Source organism: Panthera tigris, chromosome D4, assembly GCF_018350195.1.
Source record: "Panthera tigris isolate Pti1 chromosome D4, P.tigris_Pti1_mat1.1, whole genome shotgun sequence".
Lineage (NCBI taxonomy): Eukaryota > Metazoa > Chordata > Mammalia > Carnivora > Felidae > Panthera > Panthera tigris.
This window is the reverse complement of record NC_056672.1, coordinates 33,582,412-33,607,580: the sequence shown is the minus strand read 5'-3', so window position 1 is coordinate 33,607,580 and position 25,169 is coordinate 33,582,412. Positions and strand designations below refer to the sequence as shown.

The window sequence follows — 25,169 nt, the reverse complement described above, 5'->3', positions numbered from 1 at the left end:
GCTATACCTTTCAACTCCATGACTTATTCATTTTGGAACTGGAAATATGTACCTTTTCTTCCTTATCTGTTTCACCCATGTTTCCACTCACCTACCTATTGGCTACCACCTGTTTTTTCTCTGTATTTAAGAATCTGGTTTTGTTTGTTTGTCTCTTTTTCCTTTGTTCATTTTGTTGTTGTTGTTTCTTTAATTTCACATATGAGTGAAATCTTATGGTGTTTGTCTTTCACTGTCTGATCGATTTCACTTAACATTATACCCTCTAAGTCCACCCATGTCGTTGCAAATGGCAAGATCTTATTCTTTTTTATAGCTGAGTAATATTCCATTGTATATGTCTACCACCTCTTCTTCATCCATTCATCAGTCAATGGCCATTTGGGCTCTCTCCATATCTTGGCTATTGTAAATAATGCTGCCATAAACCTAGAAGTGCCTATATCTTTTCAAATTAGTGGTTTTGTTTTCTTTGGGTAAATACCCAGTAGTGGAATTACTGGGTCATATAGTATTTCTATTTTTAATTTATTGAGGAAGCTCCACACTGTTTTCCATAGTGGCTGCACCAATTTGCATTCCCACCAACAGTGCATAAGGGTTCCTTTTTCTCCACATCTTTGCCAGCACTTGTCATTTCCTGTCTTTTTGACTGTAGCCATTCTGACAGGTGTAAAGTGATATCTCATTGTTATTTTGATTTGCTTGTCCCTAATGATTAGTGATATTGATCATGGTTTCATGTGTCTGTTGGCCATCTGGATTTCTTCTTTGGAAAAATGTCTATTCAGGTCCTCTGTTCATTTTAATTGAATTTTTATTGCTTTTTTGGAGGATCTGAGTTGTAAAAGTTCTTTATGTATTTTGGATATTAACCTCCTACCAGATATATCATTTGCAAATATCTTTTCTCATTCACTAGGTTGCTTTTTGGTTTTGTTGATGGTTTTCACTGTGCAAAAACTTTTTTTATTTTGATGCAGTCCCAATAGTTTATTTTTGTTTTTGTTTCCCATGCCTGACAAGACATATCTAGAAAAATGTTTCTATGGCTGATATCAGAGAGATTACTGCCTATTTTTTTCTTCTAGGACTTTTATGGTTTCACGTCTCACGTTTAGGTCTTTAATCCATTTTGAGTTCATTTTTGTGTATGGTGTAAGAAAGTGGTCCATCTTTTTCCTTTTGCATGCAGCTGTACAGTTTTTCCTACACCATTTGTTGAAGAGACAGGCTTCTTCATTGTATATTCTTACTTCTTTTGTCATAGATTAATTGACCATATAAATGTGAGTTTATTTATGGGCTCCCTATTCTGTTCCACTGATCTATGTGTCTATTTTTGTGCCAGTACCATACTGTTTTGATTACTACTAGTATATCCTGAACTCTAGTATTGTGATGCATCCAGCTTTGTTCTTTTTTTCTCAAGATTTCTTTGACTATTTGGGATCTTTTCTGGTTCCATACAACTTATGGTATTATTTGTTCTAGTTCTGTGAAAAATTATATTGGTATTTTGATAGGAACTGCATTGAATCTGTAGATTGTTTGGGGGAGCATGGACATCTTAACAATACTAGTCCTTCCAATCCATGAGCATGGAATGTCTTTCTATTAATGACATCAAGTTTTAAAATGGTTTCACTTATTGAAACAACCTCTCTCTTTGGAGAGCTTGTTTCCAAAACTGTGCTTAGCAAATTTTGGCTTGCAGACAACTATTTTTTTATTCAATACATTTATTTTAAAATCAAATGTTATTTTTTAAAGGCTCAATTCATCATAGGCCCACCATTGTTATTTAACATCCAGAGCTTAATCCTCCCTTGGTTAAAGTTTCCTTAGTTTAATATGTGAAAGCACAGCTGAATTCAGAAATTATTAGCTACCTGATTTAGGAACAAAAAGAGAAATAAAAATAACAATTTTGTAAATCCAAATATTGAGCATTTCCCAAACAATTATTAGTACACATAATTAATGGTTCTTATTTTCATACTCATTTTGTGCTCTACAAGAAGTATACGAACAGAATTCAGGATACCTCATTAATGTATGTGCACACTGTGTCCTGAGTTGTTAATAGATGTTATGTGGGGACTTTTTTCTATATTCAGGTAAGTATAGGTTAAACTATGTTAAATTACTTTGCAACTGAGTTCCTCACCCTATGAAGTACTCATTTCTATTGTGAACTTTCAAGAGGAAATTTCTGAAACGTATTTAAACATGGAACTCTTCCCTGCCCCTTGGCATTTCTTTTTTTTTTTTTTTAAGTTTTTATTCAAATTCCAGTTAACATACAGTGTAATATTAGTTTCAGGTGGAGATATATATGTCACTTCCATACAACACCCAGTGCTTATCACAAGTGCCCTCCTTGATCCCCATCACCTATTTTACCTACCCATCCTCCCACCCACCTCCCCTCTGGTAACCATCAGTTTATTCTCTATAGTTAAGAGTCTGTTGCTTGGTTTGTCTCTCTCTCTCTCTCTCTCTCTCTCTTTCCCTTTGATCATTTGTTTTGTTTCTTAAATTCCACATATGAGTGAAATCATATGGTATTTGTCTTTCTCTGACTGAGTTATTTCACTTAGCATTATGCTGTCTAACTCCATCCATGTCATTGCAAATGGCACAATTTCATTCTTTTTATGTCTGAGTAATATTTCAATGTGTGGAATATATTCCACATCTTCTTTATCCATTCATCAGTTAATGGACGCTTGGGCTGTTTCAATGATTTGGCTATTGTAGATCATGCTGCTACAAACATTGGGGTGTATGTATCCCTTTCAATTAATATTTTTGTATCCTTTCAGTAAGTACCTAATAGTGTAATTGCTCAATCATTCCCCCTTGCAATTTCTAAAAGAACTCTAGGAGGTGCTATCATAAAAGGTAGTTTGGCTAACAGTGATAAAACAGAACAATGATCTACTAAGAGTAATTAGTTAATAAATCAGCAACACTCAAGTTTATAAATATATAAAATCAATAAATACTTATTTAAACTACACTGTGTAGGGGTGCCTGGGTGGTTCAGTGGGTTGAGCGTCTGACTTCGGCTCAGGTCATGATCTCACAGCTCATGAGTTTGAGCCCCACATTGGGCTCTGTGCTGATGGCTCAGAGTCTTGAGATTGCATGGGATTCTGTGTTTTCCTTTATCTCTGCATGCCCCCCCAACTCTCACTCTCTCTGTCTGTCCTCAAAAATAAATAAACATTTTAAAAAAAATTTAACACACTGTGTAGAGCTCTAGACTCCAAGTGTGGCATCTCTCTTAAAAAGCTTGTAACAACATATATGAAGATACCTAAAATATTTAAGGCTATTCAAAAAATCCTTAATGTATGCGTTGAGACTTGAACATTTAGAGAAAACTTTGGTTAAAGCAAAGAACCCTGAAAAATTATGTATACAGTTAAAATTAACTTCAAATGTTTAATTGTATATTCATTAGTTTTTAAATTTAGGGCTAAGAACTCTCCTTTGACTATGACCTAGAATTAGCAGTTTACTGCATTTGATAAAGACAAACAACTTAATGGTTTTGAAGCAACTGAAGTATAGAATCCTACTAGATTTTTATCAAACATTTTCCATTTATTTACAGTTGTCTTGTACATAATTCAACAGTACTGTGGGTGAGTGATGGGGCACAAATTACTTACTTTTAGTAAGTCATTCGAAAGCAGTTAACTTAGGATTCACAGAAGCAACTTTTATTTTGTAAGCATATCTCATCAGTTTCTTTCATACTTATTTATTGAGTATATATGGTGTGTGTGTGTGTGTGTGTGTGTGTGTGTGTGTATATATATATATATACACATATGGAATATAGATGGAACAAACACCATGACATCACAAAAGAGCACAGACATCCTAGAGAATAGCCCCCTAGCTTTTAGCAAACCTGGTGCAGAAAAGGGAGAGTGGGGCTAGTTTTTAAATTGGTGAAGTGGAGATCAGATACAAAAATACATATAGATATGTATATGCATATGGAAAAGAACAATAGAACAAACAATAATCATTACTTGAGATAAGGGAAAGAAAAGAGAACTTCCCCATAAGCAAAGCACCGCACCTGAATTTCAGTCCCTGTGAATGGTTGTCTAGTACTCCGTCTCTCCATCTGTAAAATTTAAGGGATTAGCTCAGAGGTAGTTCTCAAACTTCATCATGTATCAGAATCACCTGATGGGCTTATGAAACTCAGGTTGTTTTACACCACCTCCAAAATATCTGATTCTGTAGGTCAAGATGGGGCCCCAAAACCGTCTTTCCTAACAAATTCCCAAATGATGCTATAGTGGTCATGGGGCAGCACTTTGAGAACCACTGGATTAGATCATCTCTAATATCCCTTTCAAGTCTAAAATCTGATTCACTTATGTATGACATTTTTTTTCCTGAGAGAATAGAAATCAGGATATAAAATTGAATGTTAATTTTTTGAATTCATTAGTATAACTCTTTAAAATAAACCATACAAGAATAGAAAAGTTTCATTATCTACTCTGCCATTAACCAACTGAAATAAATATTAAACTCTAGGTCCTTAATTCATAGAAAAAACAGAGTGAGGGAATTAATATTTATCAAGAACATATTAATTAAAAGGCATTTTTCCAACAATAGCCTTATGGCAACCTTTAGAAATGGGCTTAGATTTTATAGATGAGCAAACTGAGGCTCAGGGAGGATAAAGAGATGACCTAACACCACACAGCTAGCAGGTGGAAGAGCCAGATGTTGAGTCTGTGAAGTCCATGCTCTCTCCACTTGCCAAACTGACTCGTAAAATAAGCATATCACATCACTGCTTTCCTTGTCAACTTATGTGAAACAAAATAGTCCATTTCACCAACTCAGCCAATACTTTAATTATGTTTAAATTATTTTAATCAGTAATGGCATTTTAACAATATTTGTTCTTCCTATCCAGGAGCATGGAATCTTTTTTCTATTTTTTGTGTCTTCTAGTGAACTCTTAAGAAAAAAAAATGGACTTCTTAAGTGTAGTGACTAGTAACTTCCACAGGCAAAAACTGAATTTCTTCCCCGGACTGTAACATCCAACCATTAGAGATATAAGGGCAGAAATGGTATCTTGGAGTTCACCATTACATCTTTTTCCCCTATCTATGTCACACATGAAAAAGACATTCAATAAATATTTGATGGATAAGTAAACATGAGCGGAAGTGTCATAATCCAAAACAATACCAGGAGCAAAGCCACACGAGAATTCTAAACAGTATAATCTGTGTTGTATAGGTAAAAAAACATATTAAAAGGGCAGTAGCGTTATTCTTAAAATGCCAGATAAAATGGTTCTTATTGTTACTTGGTTAGTGGAGAGGCTGGAAGTAAGCTAGGGACCAGATTTTGTGGGCACCAAACCCTGTAGAATACTTTACATTCATTATATGTGAGGCTTTGTAAATGTTGAGTCTAGGGCTTGCATTCTAATTACCATTATGCCTGGTATTAATGGAAATGCATGCTGCAACCCTGAGAATTATTAGGATAATAAGCATCCCATTCCCAATATCTTCCTCCCTATATGAGGTAGATTAAGTCTGCAAAAAGAAGCACTTAGTGCCCCCAGAAAGGGAAGCACCATATAGTGTCCCTGATGTTAAGAAAAAGTTTATTTTCCTTGAATGGGTTCCTTATTAAGGAGCAGTTTGCTCATCCCTGATCACCACATTCCCTCTACTTCCAGAACACACTGGCAGGAAATAAAACGAGCTATTGCTCTCCTCATATGCAGTATTATTGCTGCTCATATGGCCTCTGCTGAATCCAGCCCTGGGTTTACCCCTCATTGGAGGGTTCCAGTCCACTAAGGAAGGCAGCTTGGGGTCCCAAAATTGGCCCAGACTCCATGAGCGAGGTTGTCCAGGCATGTGATAGAATGAACATTGCCAAGCTGTTACTGTATCTCCTGGGGAGCTGCTAAAATGACTCGTTGCCTTTGGAGAGAATCTTCCGGAGGAAGTAGCTTTGACATCAGTGAATTTGTACTCCTCTTCCTGTAAAGTTGGGGAAAGCAGCTCACCTATAGCCATGATTGGAGAGCAAGGAAGAGCTGGTACGCAGCAAAACAATCCCACAGTGTGTCAGATTCCTTCTCACTGCTCTTGGATATGGCAGGCATTTCAGGTTCTGTGCACGTGGTATGTCAGATATTATTGAGTTAATTCTTCAGGAGATTAAATGCCCTGTCAGTTACTCAAGTGTAGTAATTTAGAAGTTTCTTTAATAAAAGGGTAAATTTTCAGCCCCTTACAGCAGCACATGCCCATAGTCCCATTTACGGGGGAGGCTGCAGCAGGAGGATAGCTTGAGCCCAGGAGTTCTGAGCTGCAGTGAGCTGTGCCCATTAGGTGTCTGCACTAAATTTGGCATCAATATGGTGACTTCCCAGGAGCAGGAAACACCAGATTGCTCAAGGAAGGTTGAGCTCACCCAGGATGGAAACAGAGCAGGTCAAAACTTCCATACTGATCAGTAAAGGGCATATTCTCAGATGCTGCCACTCATCATCTACATATTTTAATGCTTATGAATATTTCCATATAATTAATGTTCTAAATGGTAAGTGCTGTAATTTCCTTTGACCTATGTTGCAGTTAGATATGTTACTTGATCAGTGCTCTCAATGAATCATTTTATACACACGTATTTAGTTAATTGATTATTTTTTTTTCCTGCCTGTGTTTATGTGTAATATACTCTATAAGGGGAAGGAAATCAGCCTGCTTGCAGCTGAGTCTGGTAAAAGAGCAATTAGGTTCTATCAGAACAAACAGCTGTCAATAATGAGTTCTGAATTAAAATTACTAGCAAAGAAAGGAATCTAGACATCTGCAGGAAATATGAAAATATTTTTATAACCTAATAACTGAGATCTGGACAGGGGTATCACTGAATTTTCCCAGCTGTACCTGAAACATATTTTGAAATAATCCCAGACTGAAAGAACACTGAAATTCACCACATAAACTAGGCTGCACTTTTTTTTTTAAATGTTGGCTGCCTTTGAAGAGTATGTATTTTGATTTCATGTAATCAGCATGAAAACTTTCTATTTCAAACTATTTTACTCTGCCCCCAGTCATAAAATGAAGGTTAAAAATAGTTCTCTTATCTTCATATTGTGTCTTTCCAATCAGGGTCCTGTTGCTTGGATATATTTCTTTCTGTCTTTGGAAAAATACTTTGGGGTCTAATTACACGGTATCTGATTTGCTCCCATTGAGGTTGCTTTTCACAAAGAAAACTTGCAAGGTGGGCTTCTGGCATCTGAGTTTTATTACAAGATAATTCCATATATGTGCAGGTATCTAGAGATAGTAAACTATTTTGGTCTTAAAAAAATAAACCTTACTTTTTGAAAACAGACTTTGCAGTTGCCCTTTTACATTGAAATTTTAAGGTGGTTAGGTCAAAAAACCAATGTGAATAAGAGACAAATATTTTTAAAGGTATTATATATGTGTGTGTGTGTGTGTGTGTGTGTGTATACACATGCTTGTGTATACATGCATGCTTGTGTATACCTTTGTGTATATATATATATATATATACACACACACGTATATATGTATATATGTATATGTATATATATGTATACACACAAGCATAGATAATTAGCATATTTGATACATTTTTTGCCCCCATTTACTTATAAAAATATGTCAAGAGTAGTATCTCTATATCGCTATGGCCCATGGACTACCAGCAGCAGCAAGACTTTGGAGCTGGTTGGAAATGCACAATTTGGGGTTCTCTTCCACACCTACAGAACTGAAATCTCAGGGCAGAACCCAGGAAATCTGTTTTTTCAACAGATGTGTGAAGACCACTTTGATGGACAGATAATGCATAAATGCCCGGTGGTACAGTGCATGGTGATGGATACATAGAAGAGGAATCTCTCCTTTTGCATTTATTAAATTGACTTATTGCATATTTTTATCTTTTTGATGTTACAGTCTTGTGACTGTGTTCTCCATCTTCTACTATTACTCTGCATGAGAGGCAAACCCTGCCCTCTCTACCTCCACCCTTAAACATGACCAGTATGTCATTCTGAATACACTTAGTACTAGTTTTCATTAATGAAAAAGTCTCCGTGTATGAATACTATGCTTACTGAAACAGAGCTGACATCAGTATAACTAGTATACATAGCCAGGTACACAAAGATCTATTTTTACAGTGCTTCAAAAGCCACCTAATGTATTTCTCTTTGGCCAGTTGAATAGACTGGAGGATCTAATGTTTCATGAATAAAGTACAGTAACAAATACAACATGTATCTTTTAGACCAACATTCTTGCAGCCTCAATTACAGAATCATGGACCTAGGGTCCATCTGAGAGCTCTAAGGAAAACTGTCATCTGTTTCCAGTGAAACTCCACTGCTGAGGGCATAAGTCTGGGAAAGAGGAGATACAGACCAAAGCCTCAGCTCTCAGCTCTGCTCTAACAGCCACATGATCTTGGTCAAATTCTTAACCCTGGCTAGGTCTCCATTTCCTCCTTTGAAAAATCGAAGTAGGCAGACAAGCTAGAAGAGGCAAAAAGAAGTACTTACCCATTAATTCAGAAACCTGTGAGTTTAAGAAGCCAGATCAGACCCATGGGGACACCAACACAAAGGCCTGCTGGAGGCCTGTGGGGTGATACAAAGAAGGAGGCCCTGTATAAGACAGTAGGTAGATTGTAGCAAGCCTGAAATTCTTACTGCCTTAACAAAAACTCGTGGGAATCAAACAAAAGGACCTAAACAAAAGGGCCAGACGAAACACAGAGATACCAGTTTATAACCCCTGATTTAGAGCCTTCAATACCATTGGATCGTTTATGTTTAAATGAACATAATAGCATCTTTGTAAAGCAAAGACAAAAAAACCTCAAAATCTTGCCCTTGTGGGAAAACATTGATATGCTTCCCAAAATGACAGAAATAAAGTTGCCAAAATTCAGTTGCTAAAGTTTGATATCTTCCAAATTCCTTCCCATTGCTGTTTCTTCTCTTTGACTCTGCTTAAACTGAGTCAGGAATAATGGCATTTATGTTGCTATGGTGAGCCTGCTGCCTGCACTGAACAGGTTATATACATTGTAGTTGACATGATTGTTACTTTCTTTGGGTTGCACAGTACACAACCTGTGCAGCTTTACTTGGCAGGCCTGGTTAATGGTTGTATCCACTTTCAAAATGTAGATAATTTAGTGTCATTATGAAAAGAATTTAGAATATGAACTGAACTGATAGGCCATTTACAAAGAAAATATCTGTGAAAATGATAGAGTTCCATGTACTTCTATCGCATCATTCAATTGACCTTATTCAATTTAGAGTCAATTACCAATTACCAGGCCAGCTGAGTCAGTTTCTCTCTGTGCCTGATGGCCTCCTCTATCCATCTGTAAAATAAGACCTGCTATGGCATATTCAGGTGTTCTTTATATAAACATATTAGCCTTCTAATTTATCTTGAGCACCACATTTTAAGAATAATAGGAAATGTGCTTGGCAGATAATATTGAGACAGAGCCAAAATCACACAGACGTTTTTGGAAGATTTTGTTTGAGTCAACATAATTGAAAGAGAAAATCCGATTAGGCCCATGTGTATTTTGTTTTTTGTTGACTTATTCTTTTTAAGAAGCCTCCTTCAGGCCATCATGGAAAAATAAAATGTCTGGAGAAAATATGATCTGGGAAGGTCATCCTTGTCCTCTCAATATTCTAGACTAAGATCCTTATCATGTCAGTTTTTCTGGGCTTAGGTTCTGCTGCTTCTCTGTTGATGACATATGAACTTTTGATCACCAGAGGATGCCACCCAAGAGTGCAATGGACTTTTTCTTTCCAGAGTGGTCAGGTTTTTTGGGGTTGTCTCATCCTAACTTTTGCTTATTCTAACTCTTTACTAAGCATCCTCTTCCCTATGCAAGTCTCAGCTGTAAGTAGCTGCCAACATTGCCCAGACTTCTCCTAAGAATCCATCTCTGGTCAATATTCCCACGCTAGAGTGCACAGGGTTCCATCTTCTCCATCTCTGTGGGGACTCAATGGTATATTGATCTTTCATATCTTTATAATGGTAACTTTTATTCATTATTCTCTATTTCTTTTTAGTTCCATTGTGGTATGATTTTGTTGTTCTTGCATTAGAAACAAAATTTTTTGAACACTTCAACTAAAGTGAAAGTATCCCCTTACTCCCATCCTCCACTAAGAGGTAACTGTTGTTATAATTTGTATATCTTTGCAGATAAATCCTATCCATAAACATGTATGCATATAAAAATATATAATCTTGTTGTATGGTCTTTTTAAAAAATGTAAGTGGCATCATAATGTATCTATTCGACAGTGTCTTGGGCAACTTTTCTTTTTGTCAATCTCTGGGTTTACCTCATTCTTTTAACTGGTATTCCTGGTATTTATGTATTATAGTTTAACCATTTCCTTGTCATAGTAATTGTTTTATCCAATTAACCTATTTCAAATAATGCTACAATGAAAATCCCTTTCTAAGATTCTCTATGGATATGTGACAGATTTCTAGAAATGGAGGTGCTGCATCAGAGAATATGTGCACTTAAAATTTTAATGAACACTACAAAATTGTCCCCTGAAATAACTATATTACCTAGGCTTTTAGTCTGTGTCTAATGGCATGGGTAAATTTAATTCACAATTTTTCAAAATATTTAATTTTTATTTTATACTATATAAAAGTAAATTAAGTAGATGAATATTTATGTCAAAGAAATTGGTATAATTTATCTGGTCATTCTAGGTAAAAGAGATGCCAGAGGCCATGATACTAAAATACTCATGGGTCATTGTTTTGTAGAGAGCACTAAATATTCTAGAGGTGTCCAGTATAATTCAGTGTTAAGTTGCATGCTAAGTTTTAACAACAACAACAAAAAAAAAAAATGAAAGAAGATTTTTAAAGTGACAGCCATATCAGGGGCTCCTGGGTGGCTCAGTCAGTTAAGTGTCCAACATCAGCTCAGGTCATGATCATGTGGTTCATGAGTTTGAGCCCCGCATCAGGCTCTGTGCTAACAGCTCAGAGCCTGGAGCCTGCTTCGGATTCTGTGTCTCCCTCTCTCTGCGCCTCCCCTGCTTGCATTCTGTCTCTCCGTGTCCCTCAAAACAAATAAACATTAAAAAAAATAAAAATAAAATGACAGCCATATCACGATCACATCACAGTTTTATCAGGGTAGTCATCTGATTAATCTTGTAAACCTCAGTCATAAAACTCAATCCATTCTCATAGGTGTCCTATTTTGTATATATGCCATTTGTAAATGCCATTTCTGTTGCAACTGAACTGTAATATCCAGTCAGATTATGAGCTGATATATGTACAAAATGCTCACCAAGATTTTTGGTTCATATTTTACTGTCTTTGCTCCCAACTAAATGATCTGTAAAATCTCCTGATTCTATGGTCTTTTTTTTTGCCAGATCATTGAAGTTTCAGTAAAGGGTCAGCATTAACACTCCACCAGATTAATCAGAAAAGCCAACTTTTAAGCAAATCCCCAGAATGATTTTAGTACAAAACAGCCCCCTTATGCCTCTTAATGTTTTCCTTTTGCACATTACTACCGTATCGCATCACGGGACATTAAGCATATTTCAACTCATGGGACTAACTCAATCATGTTTTTAGAAATTGAAAACAAATGTTGTAACTGGCTGAATGATAATGTTGAAGTAATAACAATTTCCTGGTAGGCGTACTTGTTCAATGGATTGCATAGTCTTCAGCTTGTAAACACTGGAATGTCTACCACTGACTGACACCGTTTTTCTGTTGTTGTTGTTGTTTCTATTGTTGTTCTCAAGGCAAAATTTGTCAATAATTTGGTTTGCTTTGGTGGAATCATTGTCCTCAATGGAAGATAACTTAGAATGTTGGATTTACTTCAGGAGAAAGAGGGACCAACCTAATGCTAAACTTGATTTAACAGTGCTGTCCTCTTCCCTTTTTGCTGGAATGTTCTGTAACATAATAAATGTACTGAATTGTGCTGGCCTCAGCCTGAAGCATGGGGTTATGCACTTTTTTAAAAGATATTTAGAAAAATCTGTCTCTATGCTTGGCAACTACTCTGACAGAAAGCAGATAAAAATAAGGGTGGTTTATCAGTTTTGCTGTTCTTATCATGTTTCAGGTTGAAGGCTGTTGAAATGATGAAAAACAAACAGCACTAAATAGGGTTCCGTCATTATTGCTGCTGTGGGGACCTGAGTTTTTCAGGATCAAAGAAAAATGCATTTGCTTTTAGAACTACAATCCTTCATTTTGAGAGGTGCATTGCACTCAGATACTGATGGGTGAAAAATAGAGCAAATTGGAGAAGGAAGTAAAATATGTTCTGTTGGGGGAACTTGGAAATTCAAACAAAAGTAGACTGGCATACTTCTAAAAGCTCTGAATTTTCAACGTTCAGTTTCTTAAGAAAAAAAGTGGTGCCTGAGGTTGTTATTTCTGAGCAAGTGGAGTAGAGCATAAACACAGGATGTTTCCATCTCATCAAATTTTAAGAATCCCCTTTATCTTTGTAAACACATATAAAAGTAATATTCCCATGCCAGGGGCTTTGAGGAATGTTCCTGTATATGTCATTGATACAGAAGAAATGTCTTTGTATTTTTAAACTTCTATTTTTAAAACTTAAGTTGAGCACTTCCTGTTTCCCTGGCATGGAAATTACTATGAGATATTGTCAAACATGGTAGAGACAAGGAAGTTGTTGTTCTTCCCCTCAAGGAGACTGTCAACTGGTACAAAAATAATAACCAGGAAACAAAACTGAGGTAAGGTGGTTGCTGATAGAGATAAATTTCCATAGATATCCAAGGAGGAGTAAACCAGGGGAGAGTCTTGGTCAAGGATGCAGCAGGTGAGAGGATTCTTAGAGGAAGCTAGATATCAACAGGTAGACCTAATAAAGAGAAGGAAGGGCCTACATAAGCAAAGGCTGAGAAAGCATTAAATATGTTTAATTTTCCTGGAGCTGGGGAAATCTATGACTCTTATAATAAAAGTAATTGCCTGAGAGCCATGCAGTTTCAACTAGGTAAAGGCAAATAGACAAACATTCTCAGATATACAAGTCATCAGGAATAATACTACCCATGCACACTTTGCATAATACATTTAAGGATGTATTCCGACAAACTAATGGATGTATCAAAATAAAGAACTCAAGAGTCGATGAAGCTATTATGCCATAAATATTTACTGATTGCCCACCACGTGCTGAGGCATCAGGGAAGTAGTGAGCAAAACCAACAGGATCCTTTCCTCATGGAGATTACAGTTTAGCAGGAAAATTAGATAGTAAGTAATCATATGAATACATATGTAATTATAAATCTCAACAACTGATGTGAGGTAAATGTATAGTGTTCTGGCAGAGCAGTTTTGAGGAATTTATATTGATTTAAGTTGATACCTATTATGGACTGAATTGTGTCACTTCAAAATAGGTCTATTGAAGTCTTAACCGACCCCCTTGTAATGTGACTATATTTGGAGGTGGAGCGCTCTCTCTGTGCACAGGTACAGGGAAAAGACCATGTGAAGTCACAGATAAAAGCCTGCCATCCTAAGCCAAGAAGAGAGGTCTCACCAGAAACCAACCCTGATGGCACCTTAATCTTGGACTTTTGGCCTCCTGAACCATTGGAAAATAAATTCCTGTTGTTTAAGGCACCAGCACTAGCAGACTCACATAATACCTAAAAGGACAAGGAATGGTTTGCTGAGTGAAGAAGGATGGATAAGTTTTCTAGGAGAGAATATCCCAAGAAAAGTTCCTGGAACAGAAAATAGCTTAGCCTATTTGAGTTAACTAAATGAAAGCCAAGGTGGCTGGAAGGCAGTGAGGGGAAAAAGGACAGGTGCTACATATTTATTTTCCATTTTAAGGTTGTTTATAACATTTTTATCAAATACATAACTGTACTAACAGCAATTCTTTAAAATAACTGTTTTGTTTGTTTATAGTTCTCTGGTGTCTCTTCTCATTCTTATAAAGATACCAGTCCTGCTTGGCAAAGGCCACACCATTATGACCTTAATTACCTCCCTAAAAACCTTATCATAAATACAGTCACATTGGGGGTTAAGACTTCAACATATGGATTTTGAGGGGACCCAATTCAGTCCATAACAGACATCAGTTTGTTTTTGTTTTGGTTTTGTTTGTTTGTTTGGTTTTGAATGTTTATTTACTTATTTTGAGAGAGAGGCAAGCACGCAAGCAAGGAGTGGTGGAGGGGAGATAGAATCCCATGCTGGGTTTCAGGGCTCTTATGAACTATGACAAACCATGATCTGAGCCAAAATCAAGAGTTGGACGCTTAACTGAATGAGTCACCCAGGTGCCCCGTAACAGGTGTCAGTTTAAATGACATTTCCTCAACAGTACTTGGCCAGCATGCTGTACATTTACTTCATAGCAGTTGTTGGACATTTATAATTGTATATTTATTCATATGATCACTTACTATCTAATTCTCCTAGTAAACCATAATCTCCATGAGTAGAAGATCTTGTTGACTTTGCTCACCACTTCCCTGATGTCTTAGCACATGGTGGGTACTCCTTAAATATTAGCCTATAGAGTCTTATGAGAGGACGTAGCAAATGTGGATGGAAAAACAAAGTAATGAGCAACTTCTTGTCTGTCCCTGGCTGATGGGCATGGATGAGTTAGGACAGTCAATAGTTGCTGGCAATGTGTAACAACCAGCTCTGTGGGGGTGGGGGTGGGGAAATATTTGCCAATTTCCTCATTGTACGTCCTCCCACCATGGCTGATTTCAAGGTACAAACGTGACATCACTGAAGGCAAAGCTCAGGAGAGAGGCTCAGTTAGCACATCATCATATAATAGTTTCACCTCAAGAGCATAAATGAAAACTAATTAAGAAGTAGTGTGTTTTGTGTATAACCTTATTTTTAATACATTTATGCAAAATTTCTGAGAATTTAACAATTGGCTTCTGCTGGCTCCAGCACATCATGGATGGATAATTGAATAAAGTTGTAGGGGTTGAAAGCACAGAAATTCATAATTTATTACTGTACAGGGAAGGAGGGGAAAACAGTCCAAACTGATTCTTAAATTTTAGCCCTGAATAGCAAGGAAAGAGAGAGAGGGAAGAGCAGATTTGAACAGAGAAGATGCTGATTAATCTTGGAACCTATTTATCTCTAAAGAAATTTGAGGGTGGCTTGAAATATAGGTCTCCACTTATGCTCAAAGAAAAGTGTATCATCTTAGGAATCATCTGTTTGAAGATTATTGCTGAATCATGAAGGGGAATGAGAGAAATGAGGACAGAACTTTGGGGACATTATCTACATTTTGGCATTTGGCTAAGGTATGTGAATTAGAGAAAGAGATACAGATGGAAAAATCCAGAGAAGCATGAGGATTATCATTACAGGAATTAAACAGAAACCAAGGAAAAAAGGCTTTTTAAGGAACCTATGTTCAGGATTGTTGAACAATACTAAAGGGATGTTGTTGAGGAGTGGGCCACAAGAAGGGCACCATTTTTTTTCTGATGCAACTGGCAGAAAGCAATGGCAACACCATCGAATGTTGTGCTAAAGTTTAACATCTCACAACTTACAATTGAGCCCCTCTTCAGCCATTTACTATTAGCTGTGGGACTTTAGGGCAGCTCCCAGATGTTATAAATCATAGAAAGGAAAAGGGAACTGACGGACATTTGCTGAGTGCCTCCCGGGAACCAAGCAGTGTGTTTGGAAGGCATTTTGCTGGCATCTCATTTACCATGACAATATATGTGAAAGTAGTAAGTTCTTCAAATGTAAGATATTATTTATTTGAAATATGAAGAGAAAGGGGAGAACAGCTTGAGGGGGTAGATTAAAGCAAGATGTTGAAAGCCTAATCTTAAATGATCCTGCAGTGATTGTATCACAATTTTCTCAGCTTTAACATTATCTATTCCTTTTGTCAGCTTCAGAGGTAGAATTTTAAAATGAGGTTGCACCCACAATGTTACTGTGTCTTCCTTTATGTTTGCAAACACTTGGCATGTTTAATTCAGCCTTAAAACTTGCTAAGTAATTAACTAGAGTTAATGATCACTATCGCGATTTAAGAAAAAAATGGGAAAGCAGGGAAGAGTTTAAATGACTTTCTCAAGGACACTCAGCCATTGGTATCTGGAAAAAGTGTGTTGAACTTCATGATCTTACTTAAAGCTAAGAAACCTCTCTAACATTTAAATCCCCAAGAACTCTTCCTTCTAAAGATGAAGTAATACATAAATTAAAAGGGTCCACTCCTTCCCTATCTTCCATATGAATCGCAAGTTTGAGGAATTAACAATATTTTGAATTGGCAGAGAAGAAATAGGTTTTGCACAAGTAATAGCCTCTCTTCTGTCTTTTTTCCCCCATAGTTTGTAATTTAGACTCAGGCACATATTTGATTTTTCCCTCAGTTTTTTGGGGAAATTGCATCCATACCACCATGAAGAGGTTGCTACTGTTTGAATCTGGAGTTATTCCTACCAATTTTCCAAGATCCCAAGATATCTTTTTGTCAGAATATAGATCCAGAATATAGACATTTGGAATGGTCCCTGCTGCATTTTTTGGGAAAATATACCTGCCATTGTCTAGAATTGACTTATTTAGGGCTCAGTTATAAGGCTTATGGCATGGTTTGCACTAAAAAGAATTGCATGAAGTTGTATCCAATTAGAAACAATGCACAATTAGGATGAAGATAATTAAGTAAAACAACACAGAGAAAAAAGATATTACTCATGTTCTTAGAACCTCCTAAATGTGAGGGCTACCCCCTTTCTCCAGGTTAAGTTTTACTTAGTTTCTTTTAATTGCACTGTGATGGCAGATCAGAAGACCCAGACACAGAGGCCTCTCAAAGCATTTTCCTCTCTCCCTGTTCCCTACCTAGCACTGTGGAGCAGTCTTCAGGCCTTCTCTGCATAATTCTGAACCTTTGTCAAATGTAGGCTTCTTTCACTGACTGAAGGGTCCTTCTTTCTCAGTAGGCTTACTGAACATGGATGGGCTGCTCATTATGTAAGGCCTCTGATGCCAATTACTGATTTATTTTCTTATTTCACAAACATTATTAAGCACCGACTTCATGCTTAATTTAGGACACAAAAAGGTAACAGAAAAGTTAGTTCCTGCTCTCAGGATATACTCCATGATTTGAGGATGACGACCCTACCAGACTAGTTAATAATACGATGTGATTGAGACTGTAATGGAGTGGCATTTGAGATACCACTTAGGTGATCTGGAACAGAGGGTGATTAATCCTGCCTAGGGACTGGGAGAGAGGGGTAATGGAGAGTATCAGGGAAAGCTTGCCATCTCCCGGTTTTATTAGTAGAACAAATTAAGTAAACGGGACTTTGTGGATCTGGGTGCATCAGATTTCTAATTGTTGTGTGCTAAAAAAAAATGTCTGTCACTTCAAAGACTCTTTGTCTCCAAAAGCTTTTGCATTACATCTCAGTGTCATATCACTTTGTGGTTAAACCTTGAATGCAGCCTTAGAATGAAAATCCAGAGGCTCTCTGACTAAATACTAACAGTCATTTTTTATGTCTGACAGGACATAAAAAGTAAGCAATTTTTAAATAGTGGCCCTATCATATTCCTGCTTAACCTAGTCTACAAACCTGAGGGCCTTTGTGTGGAAGCTAGATTTGATCTGTACTGCTCAGTACATAAATAAAGGTATTATTTATTACAAAATGCTCACTTACCACCTTGTAGGCACTTGGCACTAGAGAGAAATTGCCATTTCAATTGAGTCAGGTACCCTAGTGCTCCCTAAACTCATCCATTTGAAGTTCTGGTATCTTCCTTGTACAAGTGCCTCACTAGGCCAATGAAAAGTTTCACATGTAACTCCCAAAGCCAACATATGGCTGCAAAAGCCATTTTTTTCTCTTTTGCTACTCTAGCCTCCTAAATTCCCCGTCCTTTGTGTCCTTCAAGTCCTGGTTCAAATGCCACATCATCCACAAAACCAACACATCCTGGTTTTTGTTTGTTTTCTTTCTGTCCATTAGTATAAATAGTTAAGTAACCTTTTACCTTATTGATAGATGTTGAGCTCTTTAAAAGTAAGATCTAAGTCATCTTTAATGTTGTATCCCACATGTTACTGAACAAAGTACTGTTCATTGAATGAAGAGAAGGATATGTTGATGGACAGATGGACAAATAAATGAATACATAGATACGCAAATGACAGGAAACATGGCATGTAGCTAATGAAGGAGACTGTTGCTTAGTATCTATGGTGGTTGTGTATACCTATTCCTGTTAATTACATGTTTCCCAGCCAGGTAAATATCCATGATCAAGAAGAGAAAAATGTTTTGGATTCAACCATACTTGACACATAAATGGACTCACTCTAAAGAGTTTGCTAAGAGACAAACAAGACTTACCTAGAGATTTAAGAACACAGATGTGTTATTTTGCTAGTGTTCTTTCCAACACTTGAGGAAATTCCAATGTTTCAACCACCTGACTCTGTAATCCAGTTCAGTAAATTAGATTGTCTCCTTGGAACAACATATCTTGTTTTGGGGTTTTGCTCTCTCTTACCTTCTCTTCTTTGAATCCGTTTCCACCAACTGGAAAATGACCCATAAGTCCAGAAGTAATGGAGTTTAAAAAATGTCTCAGAGCTTCTTCAATAACAAAGATTGAAGCTTTTATTTTCCCACACAGAATACTTGAATTTCACCTGGAATTTCAAAATATGTTTAACTCTGGAAGAGAAGAAAAACTCGCCTGTACTCTCTAGTGATTGTTTTTTATTAGGAATTTATTTCCATTGAGAATTACCTGTTCTTTTTTTTTTTTTTAGTGTGTAATAGCAGTTCAATATTTTAATTATATATTTCCCACTAAATTGATCTTAAAACTTCCTTGCTGCATTTTAGAATATGAAATATTTCATACTGAATGATTTTCTAGTTTTTATTTCGCAAACTGAACTGAAATAAATGGAGAAGATTTGCAAAAAGATATAGCCTAGATATTAACCAATTTACAAAATACCTTCTAATATAAACAACCTAAATGTGTTTTTTAAATAACAGTTTCAAAATAATGTATGCTTTGTTTTACATGATCAAGGGGCATAGTGATTATGGATTTACATTTTGAAACCAAATTAATTATACTTGGTATTTGATTCCCTCCCCTCTGGTTACAGTGACTTGATAATACCTTTTATTTTAGAGTGCTCCAAAATAATCCCAATAGCTAGTTGAAAAGAATTAATGGATTTAAAACTTAGTTAATAAGAATGAAAATATTTTTTATGTGTTTGTTTCCTGGTAGATTTATTTAGACTTTTCTTTTTGTTTTTCTTGTAGTGCGGGAGTTGGCAGGACTGGCTGTTTCATTGTAATAGACGCCATGTTAGAAAGAATAAAGCATGAAAAAACTGTAGATATTTATGGCCATGTAACTTTAATGAGAGCCCAGAGGAATTACATGGTTCAAACAGAAGACCAATACATCTTTATCCATGATGCACTGTTAGAAGCAGTGACTTGTGGAAATACCGAAGTGCCAGCTAGAAACTTGTATGCCTACATTCAGAAGCTGACACAAATAGAAGCAGGAGAGAATGTCACAGGAATGGAGCTTGAATTTAAGGTATGATATTGGATGTGATGTGGTAATTCAGAAGCAAGTCATTCTGGGATTGTCTCTGAATAGTGGCCTCACTTTCTTAACCTTTCAAGTTTTTGAAGTTACAAGACTCACTTGACCTTCTCAGGTGTCTGACTATAAAATACTTTTCTTCCTCTTTCCCTTTTCTCTGTCCTTTGCTTCCTAACAATACCTCGAGCTCTTTTGTACCCTAATTTAAACTGAGAGATCATGCTCTCAGAACATACTTAAAAAGTCAGTAGACTATATGGAATCATTAGGTAGAAGTGATAAGCACTGCAGTTTCAAGAGTCCTTTGCTTTAAAATAAACAAAAGCTTTACTCTAAAGTTTTCCTCTAAAGAAGAAATCTTGGGTACATTGCGTCTAACTGTAAGCTAAAATTATCTTTGTCAGATTTTTTCTTTTTTTCTATTCAACAGCGTCTAGCCAGCTCTAAAGCTCACACCTCAAGATTCATCAGTGCCAATCTTCCATGTAATAAATTCAAAAATCGCCTTGTTAATATTATGCCATATGAATCCACAAGGGTATGCCTGCAGCCTATCCGAGGAGTAGAAGGATCTGATTACATCAATGCCAGTTTTATTGATGGATACAGGTATATACGCTTACTCCCCTGACAGTCCAAAACCTTGATATTTACATGTGCCCCAGTTTCATAAGCCAGAATGAATTTCATCTCAATTCAAAACATCTTCTTTATGCATAGGTCAGCATTCAGTCCCTTGGTGTTTGTTTGTTTGTTTGTTTGTTTGTTTTTTGGTAGGAGTAAGAAGAAGCAGTCATGGAGTCTTTATTCTTGCCTTTTGTACTCTTCCTTTATAAACCATTTGGGTGTGGAAAGAGTTAATACAGAAGATTTATTTCATAAATGTAATAGATTATGTAAGAGTCCTTTCTACAAAGCAAAGCCATACCAGTGTTTAAGTGATTTGTATGATACATAAAACCAAGCTATGAGCATTGCACTAAAATTTAAGTAATAATGAAGACCTACATGATAATAGTAACAAAGCAATTTCTTTTGCAAAGTCCCTCAAATATAGTAAACATTCTTATTTGATACACAATCTTAATGGACATTTACTACAACTGCAATGATAATATGTTTTCAGTGTTCATCCTTGGGTTTGGTGTTTACATATCATATGTGAACCTTTGCGTGTTCTCTGATTACTTTAACATGCTATTTTTATTCTCTATAATTCAGACAACAGAAAGCCTACATTGCTACCCAGGGGCCCTTGGCAGAGACCACAGAAGACTTCTGGCGGATGCTCTGGGAACACAATTCCACCATCGTTGTGATGCTCACCAAGCTGCGTGAGATGGGCAGAGTGAGTGTCTTCTCATAAGACATTCACCATGAAGAAATGACGATTTCATTCTAATAACCCAAGGGCCAACATCATTTCTTTGAAATGCAGAGTTCTCTGGTCACATTCTGGGCCATTCATTACTCTGTTGGTTTTTAACTTGCAAAGCCACATCAAGTTCTTTAATTTGTGTGTTTTGGAGAAAGATCTAGTATTTTGTTTCCAGTGAAGCATAATCATAGGGGCAAATAAGCAGATGCCCTTGTTTGACTTAGGTCCTGATTCTCAGCACAATCTTTTTTCTTTTTATTCTGGAAAAGCTTGAGTTTCATGAGCAAATGTACCCTCATTTCTCTGTGGGAATGAACTTGACTTCCTTACATCTGTGAAGCAAATTCTTATTTGCCCATTCTCCACCCAGGTTGAATAGTTACATAGTTTTTCCAAGGATATAATCTGGTAATCTCAGTTCTACTTTTTGAAAATGATTATTCTGAAAAATATATAAAATAGTATATGAGGCACTTGGGTGGCTCAGTTGGTTAAGTACCTGACTCTTGATTTCTGCTCAGGTCATGATCTCACAGTTGTGCAAGCCCCCATCAGGCTCGGCACTGGATGTGGAGTCTGGTTAAGATTTTCTCTCTCTCTCCCTCTGCCGTCCCCAGCTTGCTCTCTCTCTCTCTCTCTCTCTCTCTATCTAATAAAATAATATAAATAGTATTAGAGATACCTAAGGAACTACCACTTAAATTCAATAGATGCAAGCATTTTGCTATATTTGCTTAAGATATTTTCTTTCTTTCTTCTTTGTATAAATTAAATGGTAGAGATGGATCTAAAACCCATCATTTAAACCACATAAAGAGAGCAAAAAAAAAATGTCAAACTAAGAAATTAACTTGACTATTCTGACTCTTCAGAGTTGACACTGCAAAATTTAGCCAAATCATTAAAACTGCCTAGACTTCAGTTTCCTCAGCTGACAAGGGAGACTAGACCAAATCAATATAGAAGTTTCTTTCTCCATTCACACTTGCTGGTTCTTATTATTCCATAATGCTCTGATGCAAGTCTCCTCTGGTGGTGCAATGCATGATAGATAGGGCCAGCATTATATCCAAGGACTGGTGTAATTATTTGGAGAACTTGTAGGTATGAAGACACTTATACTATCAAAGTATTCAATTTAATTTATGTGTATTAATAACCTTCTGTATGCCAATTCTGTGCTTTGTACCATGGGCAAATATTAAACCACATGATTTCCCTCTTCTCAGGGAACTTATGGCTTCAAAGAGAAAATGGGTCACATGCCATTGGAATGGCCTTGAATTTTGAACTTTTTTAATGAGAGAAAGAAATATGTAGATTGATAGATGATAGATAATATTTGTACTTTGTATGATTTGACATTAATCCTCTCTCCTTTTAGGAGAAATGTCACCAATACTGGCCCGCAGAACGATCTGCAAGATACCAGTACTTTGTTGTAGATCCCATGGCTGAGTACAACATGCCACAGTATATCCTAAGAGAATTCAAGGTCACAGATGCCAGGGTAAGTTGGCACAATCTTATGCTCTTAACCATTAGCTGAAAAGCAGTCTAAAATGAATCTCTGGGGAAGTCGCTGCATGGCTCAGCCAGTTAAGTGTCCAGCTTTTGATTTCAGCTCAGGTCATGATTTCATGGGTTCCTGAGATCGAGCCCCACACTGGGCTATGTGCTGACAGCACGGAGACTAAGTGGGATGTTTTCTCTCCCTTTCTCTCTCTGCCCACGCATGTGCTCTCTCTCAAAATAAATAAGCATCTCTGGAGAAACATCTGCCAAGTGATCATACTCCCAAAGTGTAAAGAAATAACTTATCTTGGAGGACTATTTTTTTTTTACTGTAAGAGTAACTTTTCCTCTGTCTGGCAAGTGTCCTCGCATGCAGGCTTGGCTTCCATTCAAACATAACATCTGGCAGCCCAACTTTGGGGATACACTTGGTGAGTGTGTGTCCTGGGAAGCATTTACTGATTGGTTGGCTGTGCTTATATTCACTTTCTCAGCTTATTCTCTTTGGAGCTTTTTTGACTTCTTCATTACTTGAAGCTGTAAATATGTTGTTGTTTTGCAAAGCCCTCTAGGTCATGTGGACTTAGAGGTTAATTTGGTATGATTTTAAAACTGCAGAGCAAATGGCATTCTTTAGAAGACTCTGACAAGCTTTGCACATTCTAATTTGATTCCTGGCATGGTTTATTCCTCGGTGTGCTAATGTGTCTGTCCATGAGAGCTGTGCACCCACGACCCTTGTTGGCTAATTTTCATTCTGCATTTCTTATCTAGATTGCTGAGTCCAAGGTTCAGCCCTGATGTAAGATGTTCTATGCATAAACTTTAATATCCTTGCCTTTGGCCACTTTCAAACCATGATTACAAACATATCTTAGGAGAGAGCAGGGTCAGTCCAAAGCCTTGCTTTGTTTTTGGAACTGTCACAGTAGGTGGGTTGAATGAAACTCCAGGATACAGCTATTTACTTGATCCACTGTTTTTTTTGTTTTTTTGCTTTTTTTTTTTTTTTTTTTTTTTTTTTTTTCTGGACAGCGGCTTTCCCAACCAATACTCATGTTTAGAGATTGTCTGCTAATCTCCAAAGCAGTGCCCTGGCTATTGGCCTAAAGTGAAGGAGAAATTGGTTAGCAGACTGGTTGGCCCAGGTGACAGATCTGTTAATCCCAGAAAGTCTGAAATCTTAACTACTCTGAAGGTGACCATACTCAAGATAGCAGTTAATAGCAGTTAAGTCCGTAGGTTGAGTTTTTTTAAGTTGCCCAAGTAAGCATGCTTTGGTTATACATACATACATACATACACACAGTTGCCCTTTCATAATTTGAAGATAGATATGTGAGTGAAAACCTTAAGTACATTCCAAGAAAATTCACCAACCATTTCTGATGGTAAAGACTGGGGGTTAGGCCCTGCAAATAACAGACACAATTTCTTTACTACTCCTCACTTGCCCAAATTAAGTCTGATCACAAAAAGAAAAAGAAATATTGAAGAACTTGTTCAAATTATTTTTTTAAAAGGCTCCCTGTGATTTTATAATTTTCTTCGCTGCCATAGCATTTGATGTTTGTGCTCCTAGTGTGTTTCTAATCTGAACTTAGCAGTTTAGAGAGTGAGTTGGCACTTGGAAGACAGTATTGTTAAACAGGTAACCTTTAAATGGAGTCAGCTGGTCTCTCCTCCAAATAGTAAGGGTTTGTGCACATGACCTCTTCTTGCTGCTAAAAGCAACTGTAGTCAGAAATGAAATCCCCAGGATATTCAGAGGAGGACAAATCTGCATTACCTAGCCTTTGGCTTCCTTCCTGTGCTTTCCAAACCTTTTCCAGAAACAGAGGGAAGTAAATCATGCTTCCAGGTTACCATCCATAAGTTAGTTATGGGGCCAAGCAGTTATTTGCATATTCCTCAGTGTTCCCACAAAGTTAATGTGATCTTCCTGTTTTATCAAATGATGACAGTCAGGAATATGCCCTTTTCCTGTGGAAAACACAAGACACAAGTTATGTATGCCCATCTCAAGCTAAGCCATCCCCTCCTCTCAGTCTGACTGAATGGGAAAGATTGGGTCTCTGTCTACTTAACCAGAATCTTGGGAACATGCATACCCATATCCAAAGGCTTTTAAAGGGAAAAGAGATGTTACAAAAATGGAAAGAAGGAACAAGTTGAAGGCTTAACTGGGAGCAGTGCCTCTTCAAATAGGATCAGTCTTTCCAAGCATGGAATTTGGACCCTCTCCCTCTCAGCGGATTCAGCGAAGAAAGTTTATGGCCATTATTCTTATTCCTCCAATTAAAGAGAGGGTCCCTTCTGCTTTTCTTGTGCTTCTGAAAACACTGTTCTAGAAGGAATCAGAGGCACATTAGTAGATCTTTCTCAAATCATTTATACTTCATGAGTCAGAGTAGTTTTGCCTAATCACTTTAAAGATTCCTCTCATATCCAGCTTGTTTTCTTTCCATTGGTCTGTCTGT

At 36.9% G+C, this 25,169-nt stretch overlaps 1 protein-coding gene across 3 annotated transcripts in view; it reads left to right on the top strand.

Moving 5' to 3' along the window:
- Positions 1-25,169, top strand: part of PTPRD (protein tyrosine phosphatase receptor type D) — a 521,791-nt gene that overhangs the window by 490,470 nt on the left and 6,152 nt on the right. For all 3 annotated transcript variants that reach the window (XM_042963695.1, XM_042963694.1, XM_042963696.1), the window contains 4 exons: positions 19,502-19,787; positions 20,227-20,405; positions 21,018-21,144; positions 22,559-22,684. In XM_042963695.1, the coding sequence (XP_042819629.1) occupies positions 19,502-19,787; positions 20,227-20,405; positions 21,018-21,144; positions 22,559-22,684 (718 nt within the window). The remainder of the gene's footprint in view (positions 1-19,501; positions 19,788-20,226; positions 20,406-21,017; positions 21,145-22,558; positions 22,685-25,169) is intronic.